This window comes from Varroa destructor, unplaced genomic scaffold (genome assembly GCF_002443255.2).
Source record: "Varroa destructor unplaced genomic scaffold, Vdes_3.0 BEIS01000004.1, whole genome shotgun sequence".
Lineage (NCBI taxonomy): Eukaryota > Metazoa > Arthropoda > Arachnida > Mesostigmata > Varroidae > Varroa > Varroa destructor.
The window spans coordinates 45,753,612-45,765,988 of record NW_019211457.1 but is presented as its reverse complement, the minus strand read 5'-3'; the positions used below and the strand labels follow the sequence as shown (position 1 = coordinate 45,765,988).

The 12,377-nt window shown below is 38.1% G+C and overlaps 2 protein-coding genes across 4 annotated transcripts; one reads left to right on the top strand and one right to left on the bottom strand.

The window, feature by feature from the left end:
- Positions 1 to 5,022: 5,022 nt before the first annotated feature.
- Positions 5,023 to 9,203, bottom strand: LOC111249631 (optic atrophy 3 protein homolog). 3 transcript variants are annotated; one of them, XM_022803735.2, is made up of 3 exons: positions 8,467 to 9,203; positions 7,534 to 7,811; positions 5,023 to 5,622 (listed from the first exon to the last, which is right to left on the bottom strand). In XM_022803735.2, the coding sequence occupies exons 1-3, from the start codon at positions 8,829 to 8,831 to the stop codon at positions 5,591 to 5,593; spliced, it is 675 nt and encodes a 224-aa protein (XP_022659470.1). In that variant the 5' UTR covers positions 8,832 to 9,203; the 3' UTR covers positions 5,023 to 5,590. The 3 variants fall into 3 exon arrangements, with proteins under 3 accessions (XP_022659470.1, XP_022659471.1, XP_022659469.1); XM_022803736.2 differs by having other exon boundaries at positions 7,618 to 7,811; XM_022803734.2 differs by lacking the exon at positions 5,023 to 5,622 and having other exon boundaries at positions 6,510 to 7,811.
- Positions 9,204 to 9,375: 172 nt separating this feature from the next.
- Positions 9,376 to 11,328, top strand: Elp3 (elongator complex protein 3). The gene has a single exon (XM_022803731.2). It carries the CDS (start codon positions 9,526 to 9,528, stop codon positions 11,182 to 11,184), a length of 1,659 nt encoding a protein of 552 aa, XP_022659466.1. The 5' UTR covers positions 9,376 to 9,525; the 3' UTR covers positions 11,185 to 11,328.
- The last annotated feature ends 1,049 nt before the right edge of the window (positions 11,329 to 12,377 follow it).

Below are 12,377 nucleotides of genomic sequence, written 5' to 3'. Positions count from 1 at the left end.
GCAGAGGTGAATAGGATACTTTACAGAGTTTTGTCATAACCTTTTAATTTGAACTGAAAATATCTAAGAACCTTATCGTGGTGAATATTAGGCGCAAAAATAATTATGTTGTTTTTTGATAAGAGGTCCTTATGGGGATAACCTTGGAAAGGTTTCATATATTTTATAGAATGTTTACTTTTCCAGTTACTTATATAGTTAAAAATTGATCTTGTTAGCCTTCTGAGAATAATCATTTTCGAAAAGGAGTTCCTAGTTTAAGCAAGCTTCTTTTAATATCGTATCTTCTTAATGAATTCCCAGAAAATCGAGGGATGCACATTTACGAATTTGATAAGATTGCAGCCGCGAGTAATATATTACCCTTTAATTTATACTTTCTATACGAATACGCAAAAGTATATTTTTTATGTTATATGAAGAAAATTAAGGCATCTGAACCCTTTTTTGTGGTTTTAGTTGTTACTGGTTTAGACACAAACACATAGAAAGTTCGTTGTTGCTGGGAGGGCTATAAATGCTGCTAGTTCTTTGGTTTTTCATCGTTTTCAATACATTGTGCAGATATGAGTTTTCTCGAAAAATACTTGTCTTTTGAAGGTAGAGCATCGCTCGTGTAACGGTCTTATTTTTTTTTTGCCACGGTTCTATTTTACTATTATCTGATTTCATCGACTTTAAAGGTAGCTTTGTTACTACTTTTGAGAGTGCATTTTGCTCTTTACTTAACTGATTCGGCTGATGACCATCTTTCAACTTTGAAGTAGCAATTTAAGTTTTCATTTCGATATCAAGTTCAGCATTGTGTGGGACGATCCGTTGTGCCAATTTCGTCCAATTTCGTTCGTGATTTGTGTACTGTTGGACCTACAAAATCTCCGTTGCAGCAGAACCGTATGAATATGAGTTGTTCACAGAAATTACGTTCTATAAATGATTGTGTGTACGCTTTCAAGCACAGACCATCCTTAAAACAGGAAGCGCTGGCGGTGTGATGCGGACCATGCTTTCCAATTTCTAGCTCTAACTTCAGATCTAAAATTTCAGCTTGCACAAATCTACCGTAATTTTATGGCCAATGTTTGGTGTGTTTATCGAGCCAAAAAAGAATACAGACATAAAGTAACTCTATATTTCGATGTTTCTTAGTTGTCGAATAGGCAGTAACATATTCTTGATATAGGCCGAACTTTTTGATGTAGTATTTTATTAAAAGTTTTTTCACCAATAGAAAACCTTCATCATAGCTTTTATCCACGTTTGAAATCCAATATAAATTCATTTATACTGATAACCAAGAAAGGCACATGCAGCAATACAACAACACGTTCACATACTAAATCTTAAATCACAACTTCTCTCTAAATCTAGGCCTAATCCTAGTTTCAAAATCTGCCTAGATTGAGACGCTATTAAAAAAATTGCACATGCAATTAGCGTTTTTTAATGTACAACGCCAGGTCTTGTCCATGTTGATGGTCTGTATAAAGGCACAACTGCCTCTTATGAAGTTATATAACCCACTGCTTTCCAATGTAGTTCATGTTACACAGCATTTGATAACCTGTGCTAGCATTCCACCTATAAAATTCGGTTTATAAACAGATGTAAGAACTAGGTAAAAAGACTGGTTTCAAACAAATTTTTTTTCATGACTATTCCATAGAATATTAGGTCCAACCAAAGCAGTGGCAGGTACATGCAAGCGTGTAGTACACCGTTAAATAAATGAAGACTACATTTATTAAACAAACTATGTCAAAGGTAACGTCGATTTAGTTCACCGATAGGACGTTACAGTTAAGCGCTTGCAAGATTCGTTAATGAGCCTGCGGATAAATCTTTGCAAAAAAATCGAAATGCACGTAGAATCGTCTAATTATCCATAATCTACTTGCAAAACGGGGTAACTTATCTCTATATAAACTTATATAGATACCAACATAGGTTTTAATAAATACGCATTTTTTAATCAATAATTTATGTTTCATATAAATTCACCGTGTTATTCTCAAACAAGATTAAAATCAGTTCTGCAAAAATCGTTCAGACCATTGATGCTTTTTGATGAATGATGATGAACATTTTCAAGCAAAAGGTGCCCCTAAAATGAAATTACATTCTGCAAAATTTTCTTCTTAAACATCATGCAGTTTTAATTTTGCTCAGTCAAGCCTTACTTTGCAAGCAATGATCCGAACTAAATTATACCTGGCCCTACGTACTTCCAAGATGAAGACATGTTGTTAACACATTTTCATTTGCCAGTATCTAAATGTGTTGCCATCGCATTACTTTATGAATGATAAAGAGATTTTTGAAACGGATTCGTAAGACTCGTGTTTACCAGAATATAACCAAAATCCATTCTATTCAACTAGAGTATCGGTCAAGATTACTATGCACTGAAGGCGTACTGGCTGCCAGTCTTGACACGCATCCCATCAATTCAAATGATGCAAGCTGAATCAAACCCAGCTTTATAGGTAGTGCATTAAACAAAAAACTCCCAGGGCTTGAGAGGAAGTGGGTTCTAGATCATACATACAGGAGAAACAAAATGCACGTTTAACTAACACTTATTTAGCATGATGGCACTCATTTAGCACATAATAACTAATCACTAAATGAATAAATCTTGATTGGGATCTAATCAGATTAGTATTTTTTTCGAAATAAATCTAGCTAGTTCCAGTCCAAGGTCCTTGTAAAACAAAAAAAAAAAACACAAAATACATTATAATTTTCAAGTACATCTGACAGAATGGAAAGATCAAAACGGTTTAAATCACTCAGTAGTAGACTTTCTGAAGGGAAGAAGTCAACCTAATTGTAGGCCCTCGTGAAAAAATATAATGTGAAAAGCTGAGAGAAGCTGCTTTTCCACATGCAGTGACGCCTCATCGATATAATAAGCTTTTTAGTTACTCTGAATCTATAGAGTTGTTCAAATTTATATGTAGCTACGAAAGAAGCAGAAACAGGTTCCATATAGCTAAACAAAAAAATTCACGATAGGCAAAAAACAGGGCGCGCATAAATGTTCGTCCTTTTGGACGATCCTTCTGTTTCGATCAGGTCATTACCAATGAGATTTCATGACAGTATACTATTGATAGCTAATAAAGATTTCAGGTGCGCATCACATGTCATGAAAATCATACACATGCTTTTTGAGACCAACAAAACCTTCGGGCCGACTCGATCGCGTTTACTCCTCAGTTGTCTTCCTAGTAGCCGATCTTGAGTTTATTTTTTTATGTATTTTTCTTTCTTTATTTATAAAAAACGTTTATTCTCAATGAAAAAGTCAACCCGGAATTAATCCTTTGCGTGTTCAAAATCCAGAGTATACGCCTATTGTGGATGAGGCCAATTTTTAAGTAAATCCACATTCTGTCCCTAGTATCCTAGCGAAAGACCGTTGAAAAAGCAAATTCGTTACTAACGAGCTTCATCATCAAATTTGCGCGACTGTGGATAACTAAGATGTTTTCAGGAAGTCTTCAAATGAAAGGTTTTCTAGCTTTGGTTAACTGATTGGTTAATGCGGAATGCCTAAGACACTGTGCGTTTTTGAATGAATACATTTAATTGCCGGTAAGCTCAGATTTGATCTGGGTTAACTTATGTGGGCCACAATTAAGGGTAGGATGAACAAGCCTCGATATGGGAGCGTCGACTTGTTCGCTTGTGCTACCAAAAAGGTACAAGACTACAATTGCAAAGAAAGCATTTGACACGGGTTCGTGAGCTGCTGGGGCCTAAGTTGAAGCCTGTACCCGAGATAAACGAAGCTTCAAAGAATGACGCTGCAAAAAATCATGTTTTAATATATGCTTTTGCTTAAATATAGGCCTAAAAGCAACTTATAAAAACCGACATGTTATATATAGCATATAATAGTATAGATGATATGTGATATTTTTGCCTCAGTCGTATTATTCTATTGTTGCAGTAGTTTAAAAAATAAAATAATAGCCATTAAATATGCTGGTAGAAAGGCAAATTGTGTAAAAGAGATTAGTTTTATAAGGACAACGTCGTTGGCTTTGTATAAACTTGACCCAGTTGATTACCAAAAAGGCAATGCATGTTTAAAAAATATTCCTATACAATTTTTCTCTTTAAATACGTTTTGTAAAATACGCAAAGTCAGCAGTGTTATACGAAAATCGAGCCGTACAATAACTTTATTTCTCATCTTCAGTTTGTCGTGCCTTGAGCTTACGAATCGACGTAATGAATAAAGCTAAAGATTTTACATGTAGGCTTCATACAAATGGTAAATTTCTTATGTCGATGAAGGTTGTGGAAGTTGTAGTTCTGTGCGCATTCTATAATTTCTATATCTCAAATAAGTTTAACAGAATTAGTAAAATTATACTTGCGAAGAAGCACTACTGGGTAATAAAATAAATTCACAACATATTAGAAATGTCAATTTCATCCTAGAAACAAAGCATAGTCATGTGAACCATAGCTTAAGCTTTTTTCTACCTAGCAATATTGACTTAAATTGCTACGCCTTTGGTACGCGCATTCCTCCCTATAAACTGCTAGAAGCCTGGCCATTAGAATTATTGGCATCGTGCCTTGCCCCCTCATGGGCTTAATATGAATAAAGAAAAATTATTTGAATGAGATACTGAATGTATTTATTCCTATACGAGTATGCGAAGCCTACATACGTGCAAAGAAGCTTACAGAACAGACAAGAGCAGAACTTACGGAAATCTACGCAAAGCCTAATTGCTTTGCTTGTTAGACCACACGAGGTCAACTCTATTATTGCCCTTTGTTAAAAATAGCATGGGATGAAATCGTAAGTTTTTCTCAGGCGAGTCTGTTCATAGCCATAAGTTGTTAAAATTACTCAAAACTACTCCGGGGCATAACTTAACAAGACAAAAGTCGACATCGTTAATGCTCATCTCTCGAAGCTGTCACTGTCTACAGTGGAAAATACTAAGGAAATAAAAAGCCTGACAGAATCAAGATAAAATAAAAAGCCGCTTTACATTAATTTCAAAACGAGACCATTTCTTTTATCATAGAAAACATATTAATTACATTTTGAAACTGTTTCAGTAACAATCGACTATACTTGCTTTACTGGAATCTTCTGTATTAGCTAGAAATTACTCAACTCGAACTAAGTAATGTCAACGCCTATATTGGATCATTGAACTAATAGAGATCTACTGTGAACTGACTTGCGAATTGTTTCAATATTTTTCGTCGTTAAGAAGATCCGCCTAGTAGAAGAAACCCGCCAAGCTTTCAAATCAATCTATTCTTTTGCGGCGATTACGCAAATCGGCAAAAACAGGCAAATCCCGTGGACGCCAATCTTCAGCGCTCATATTCACAGCTCAATTCTACTATAATGACTATTCATTGTGATCTTTTTCATTCCTCCAACCTGGCTACGCTTTTATCAATTTCATAAAATCACGCCAGAACGTTGGCGACACTACCTACGTGCGTCCAATCTTCTCGTGAATGAGGAGTTGTAGCTCATATTTTCTTTAGCTATTGCGTCAACATTGCAGCTATCCATCGTTACCGAGCATTCCGGTCGACTACGTCACGCACTCCGGGTCTGACAACCACCCAGGCCTGAAAACGGTGTTATCTTCATTAATTTCATGCGTAGCTGCCTCCGATGTAGGACGAAGCTACGGTGAGAACTCCTAATCAAACAGCGACGTACCGGCCAAGTGAATCTTGACACATTTGTACGTAATTTAAATCAAAAGTGCACCCTACATGACATACGCGGAATAAATAACCGAGCTCTGGATGTAGCTTGTATCAAAGGAAGCTAAAAGGCCTTCATTTTGGTTGGATTTTTACTTGTAATAGCTTAGACCTCTCAGCAGGGGAATAGTACATGTGGTGTTAGGAGGATCGGTTCTGAGTGATCTTCAAGCTGATCACATGTCACTGTCGACATTTATTATTAAGAACTTCCAAAAGCGTCTCTGAACCTCGGCTAGATAGGACCGAATCAAGGGGCTCAGGGTTTACAAGTCTAAACCTTTGCGCTCGCCATTAGATGCTATTTCGAATTGGTTTTTGCTAGATGAATTTCTATTTGTGATATTCTGTCGGATAATGAAGAATGTATCGCCGCAATGCCATCGAGAACAGAATGCTAACAAGAATAATGAGGCCATCTGCACACTACAATTAAAGCAGATTGAATTCGTCATTGATTGTCCATTTGAACAAGATTGCAAATTTCAACTTGCCAAGTATATATTGACGTTATTGTTGTTCGAAGGCAAATGAAGAACCTTGCGTACCCAAAACCGCAATAATTATCTACGTCTACGCAATTATTATTATTACGCAATTATTATATTACTACGCAATAAGTATCTAACACATGCATCACAAAAAGCGCTGCTGATAACATTCCGCACTAAAGAAGATGTTTCAAACGATTTAACGCAAAACGTCCTTTGATCTTTTTGAGCTGTTATGAAAAATAAGAGGCATACTTCTTTTACTACAAATATTTATTAGCATGAGCTTATTACTATACACAGTAGTATCTTTGCTACCTAGCGACTAGTTGACTTTCAATGATACGCAAACCTACTCGTGTCGCTAAGGGTCTCCAATAAGACTCACTTTTACTGTCCTTTTTACTCCACCCATAATTATAAAGCACGTGGCGAAGTTCACCACGCCATCATTAGCGTGATGAGGAAAAGTTTTAACACTTGACCAAGGAATCCGTGCCTCTTATCAACTTCAATCTACTTTAAAAATTGTTAATTAACAATGAATATAAAAAAAAAAAACTTACATCAAGGTAACGTGTGTGCAGCTGGAATGAGATTTAAATGTTTATCAAGGAATAGTAGACGCTCACGCGACGAAATTTACTGCTCGTTTAAATGCACGCTCGCCTATGTCTTTATCACTTTGATGTTTCTGTGCCAAGGTTTTAACAAAACATAGCTCAGTTTTGTGTTACAGTTGTGCATGAAGACTTTTCAATTCAGACCACCTCCCTTTGTTATTTTGCTGTGAGAACGATAAGCACTACTAGTAGGAGTGACCTTTTTCAATGAGAGACAGTCATTAGGAATATTACGAAAATTTGAAAAATAATAGACACTCACACTGTTTCATTTCAGTTTGGATTTTCTTTTGATAATTGCGCTAAATGAAAACCCTCCTGCATTTATGATTTGCTCAATATCGCATATGATCTGCATGCATGTGTGAAGATCCGGCAAAACTGTTGGCTACTCATCTTTTTTTTGTAATTTTACAATGGGTAGTAGTTTGCTTGATGCACCCATGGAACTACTACTTTAGTAAAAGTGCTCTTCATAAACTAATGAGATGACAGGCACAACTTCCATCATTTTGCAATTTATAATTTAGATATATAAATAAATAAATTTATGAATATGGTAGCCTGTGTTAAAGAATGGCCTAACTGAGGCGTATGTCACTTTTTCGAATTAACAGGAAACTGGGTCGTCCCCTTTGTCTTGCCCGGATCCGTACCCTGTTCGTGGAATGAAACTCTGCAAGAACCAGCTGCAGTAGAGGTGGAAGGTTTAGCGTCTTCGACACACGAAATTTCCTTACCCATGGCTGCTTTCGCATTCTCTACCGCCTGATCTAAGGAAACATAGGTGCTGCCTTCCTTCCTGGCAGCCGGGTTAGGTTCGACAACGGGCACGATCTGGCGCACAGGAGTTCCCACCAACCGACTAAGGTGACGAATCTCGACCTCCTGTCGAGCTACCAATAACTGCAGTTCCTCGAGCTCGTGTGTTAATCTGAAAAAGCGAATACATGCACAAAATTACTTAAGTTGTGTCGCCAATAGGTAACATTTGACACTTGGAGAACCTGGCCTACAAAGCGTTATGCGCAATGCTAAAGTGGCTGCCCTTGAAGTGTTGTTCCTTCCAGTTCTGACTGACAAAAAAAAAAGTTGAATTGTTTATAATAATTTTAAACTGTCTAGCATCAAAGCTGGCGACGAATAACGGGGCTAAGTGTTTTTTTTCACTGATCCACAGAAAAAGAAAGTCAGTTAACTAAATGACATGTGCTCTCGAGAGGAAAAACATGCACTTAACTAGTGTCTAATTTTAAACTTTTTTTTATTTTTATAAAATTTTATAAAAATTTAAATTAAAAATCGATCACGATCATAGAAACCACGGTCATGTCAACATCGATTGATACTATGCTTTGTTTGATACCAAACTTGTTTCGCAGAGCACCGTTCACTGCTCGGCAGCTCCATGAGCTATACCTGCGATAATCCTAAGGTAACGTACCTACTACCTGACCTCGCGGTACTACGCTAGGTGACCACACCGTATTCCCTCAAAAAAAAAATGGCCTCTGAAGCAATGCTTAACTGAGGCAGTAACACCAGACGTAATAGCCAAAAAATATTTTTGTATAGCTACAAAATCCTACCTGTGATATCTGTCCTCTTTCGTCTCTTCTTTGGCGCGCTCATTACGTGATTGTCGCAGGTATTCCGCCGTAATTGTACCGGCAGCAACGGCGAATATTATAGCTTCACCTAATAGTTCAGCGCCAAGGTCGATGGCTTCACGTTCGTTAAGTGGCTTAACAGCGGACGGCTTACCGAGATTGAGTATTCGCACTTTGATTTTGACCTCACACCAGTGATAAAATTGAGCCGGAGGCATGCATACCCAACGTCGAAAGAAAGGCGAATTTTTTGCCCGAATCTTAAGTTTGTTTGCCAGTGGCTTTGACAGCTGTTTCAGAAAAAGTGCGCCGAGCTTAGCCAACGGAAATGCACCAACAGCCATAATTACAGGAAGATATGTTGGCTGGGGTCCGGATCAGCAGGTTGGAGACTAATCTATCGAGTAGCGACGCCCCTATGATACACTAGGGCTACACGTCAGTTCAGTTTGAAATCTTGAGGTCATTAAAATCATCTTCCACTTCACTGCATCAGCTGCGACTTCACCGTCACTGGCTACATTGAATTCCGTTGTTACACTTTCATAAGCTTTTATTTACACACCTAGCATGTTATGCAGCTGATGATCCGACGCCTTAAGAGCCGGCAGAAACAGTTCTCAAGGTTGTTCGCGCGCCTTATCTGAACCATCGAAGTTTAGCTAGGCAGGTCAGGTCAAATTGTTTAGCAAGCAACTGCCCAACAGATTGCAGACAACTAATAATCTTATTTTCTTTCAAAACAATTTACGTCCAAAATTGTTGAAAACTTCCTAGAAGTAATTTCCGTTAATATATACATATATATATATATATATACACAGCCCTATCAAAGAGGTATCGTCTGCCTTGTTTGTAAATATGGTTGTCTCATCTGTTTATATCAAAACACGTTTCTATCAAGGATTGAGCGCTGTCCACGAGGTTTGAACCGAGAATATATTTTATGTATCTGAATACTGTTTTCACGCTGCTAAGTGTTCAATCATATACAAAGCAGTGTTTTAGTGAATGTGACGGCAGGCTGAAACAGTTGCAATGGGTCGGACTCGACGCGGAGAGGTAAAGACACCGCTCTCTGCTCAGGAAATGAAGATGATTGTGATATCGGAAATCATTCAAGAATTAGTTCAGGCGCATAACGATAAGCGCGACGTTAATTTGAACCGGGTAAAATATGACGTCTCAGCGCGGTACGGTTTGAAATCGCAACCGAAGTTAGTAGACATCATTGCCGCAATACCGCCACAGTTTAAGCAAATTCTTCTTCCAAAACTCAAAGCTAAACCTGTTCGAACAGCAAGCGGTATTGCTGTAGTAGCGGTTATGTGCAAACCACATCGGTGCCCACACATTAATTATACGGGCAACATTTGTGTATATTGTCCCGGAGGTCCTGACTCGGACTTCGAATATTCGACACAGTCTTACACCGGCTACGAGCCCACGTCAATGCGAGCGATCCGAGCTCGATACGACCCCTTTCTACAGACGAGACATCGGGTTGAGCAGTTAAAACAGTTAGGCCATGACGTCGACAAAATTGAGTTTATTGTCATGGGGGGAACATTCATGTCGCTACCGGAAAGCTACCGGGATTACTTTATACGCAATCTTCATGATGCTTTGTCAGGACATACAAGCGCAAACGTTGATGAAGCTGTCAAGTATTCGGAGCGATCAAAGACAAAATGTATTGGTATAACTATCGAAACACGCCCAGATTATTGCCTTCAACGCCACCTCACCGACATGCTCCGATATGGCTGTACGCGGTTGGAAATTGGAGTGCAGAGCGTTTATGAAGATGTTGCGAGAGATACAAATCGGGGTCACACCGTGCAAGCCGTCTGTGAGACATTTCACATTGCTAAGGATTGTGGCTTCAAAGTAGTGACACATATGATGCCGGATCTGCCCAACGTGGACTTTGAAAGAGACGTTTTACAATTTGTTGAACTGTTTAAGAATCCCAGTTTCCGAATGGACGGATTAAAGATCTATCCTACGCTTGTCATCCGTGGCACCGGTCTTTACGAGCTATGGAAGACTGGCCGTTATAAAAGCTACCCACCAGCACTGCTAGTTGATCTTATTGCCAAGATTTTCTCGCTGGTTCCTCCTTGGGTGCGGATCTATCGAGTGCAGCGGGATATACCTATGCCTCTGGTTAGTTCAGGTGTGGAAAACGGCAACTTACGAGAACTGGCGTTAGCCCGCATGAAAGATCTTGGTCTTGTGTGTCGCGATATTCGCACGCGTGAAGTCGGCATACAGGAGATTCATCATAAGGTTGTGCCGTATCATATCGAACTCGTTCGTCGAGACTACGTCGCTAACGGGGGCTGGGAGACTTTCCTTGCTTACGAGGATCCTCAACAGGACATACTCATAGGGCTTCTTCGACTGCGAAAGTGCACGCCTGAACAGACTTATCGACCAGAGTTATTGGGTCAGCAATGCTCGATTGTGCGAGAGCTTCACGTCTATGGAAGTGTGGTGCCTGTCCACTCGAGAGACCCATCGAAATTCCAGCATCAGGGCTTTGGAACTCTGCTCATGGAGGAAGCCGAACGTATCGCCAGAGAGGAACATTGCTCAAAGAAGATCGCTGTAATTTCCGGCGTGGGCACTCGAAATTATTATCGTAAGCTCGGATACGAGCTTGATGGTCCGTATATGTCTAGAATGTTGTGATAGCTGTTTATTATTAGGCATTTATGAAATAGCTCAGGAAGGTGTTCTGTTTCCTGTTGCAAGTCAGTCGTTGTTGAAACATAAGTAATATCTATCTTTCTTATTCTTTAATAAAGTCCGAATATCTAGTATACTTAAAATGTTTTCGAACTATCCCTCATTCCTTCGGTAGAGTAATATTTAGATTACTTTTATGATCAGGTGACCATTTCATGTCAGCGCTTAGCCAAATATTCCTATAATTGAGGTAGTAATTTGGCCAAAGGATTCTATGTTTTTTAATATGTTGTATGTATTAAAGTAAACCGGAGTCATAGAAACATTTGTGATTTAAACATTTTTTTAGAGGTTTGCTGGATATATATCTAAGGTTTTCACTGCAACATGCGTACCTCCCACACAATAGTTAACCTCACACACATATTAGTTAATTGAAAATCACCCCACTTTTGAAAACCCACATGGAGTCTTTACGTTTAGTGAGAAGTATCATTAGCAACTTGTTCATATAAAAACAGTAGATCTAACATTTGATACATCCATATATTGTGTTATATATAAACAAGCCTTCTTCTCATTCTATTAGTTGTAAAATCAAAAATATAATTTCCCACTGTCAAGTGAACACAGTAAATAGATACTTGTTAAGAAATTTATTATTTCCTGGAACACAATGTCTTTTAGTAGCGTTATTGGTATTATTTTTTATCTTGTTGCTTTGTTGACTTTATGACGCGCTCCTTCCTATCATTGCCGCAAACGGTACTCCACTTCTTTTCCATCATTGTTTTGTATATTTGGTGTATTGTGAATCATTTCCCGTGATTTGTTTCGTCTCTTTATTATATCACTACTTGTATCTTGCGTGCCATGTCATAATTTATTCAAATCGGTCCATTCATATATATATATATATATATATATATATATATATATATATATATATATATATATATATATGAGAGCATCTATCTAGCTACGGGGTCCGCCCGACTAAATTGGGCTTCTATTATATAGTACTCTCCATAGCTTCTATTTTTTTGTCATTTAACGTCTTCTCCTGTTTCTTAAAGTCGCTTATCTCCTTACCATTTTATTTATGTCATAAGCCGCTTCCGGTGGGCTGCGATATCATATATGAATACTATATTCTTTCGCTCATTTTCTCATTAGTAATGTTGTTATTTTTGAAA

Excerpts from the sequence above, each read along its gene's own strand:
- LOC111249631 (XM_022803734.2), bottom strand. The coding sequence starts at position 8,831 with ATGGCTGTTGGTGCATTTCCGTTGGCTAAGCTCGGCGCACTTTTTCTG. Across the intron at positions 7,812-8,466 it reads AAAGAGGACAGATATCACAG|ATTAACACACGAGCTCGAGG; the intron begins GTAGGATTTTGT and ends TCGCTTTTTCAG.
- Elp3 (XM_022803731.2), top strand. The coding sequence starts at position 9,526 with ATGGGTCGGACTCGACGCGGAGAGGTAAAGACACCGCTCTCTGCTCAG.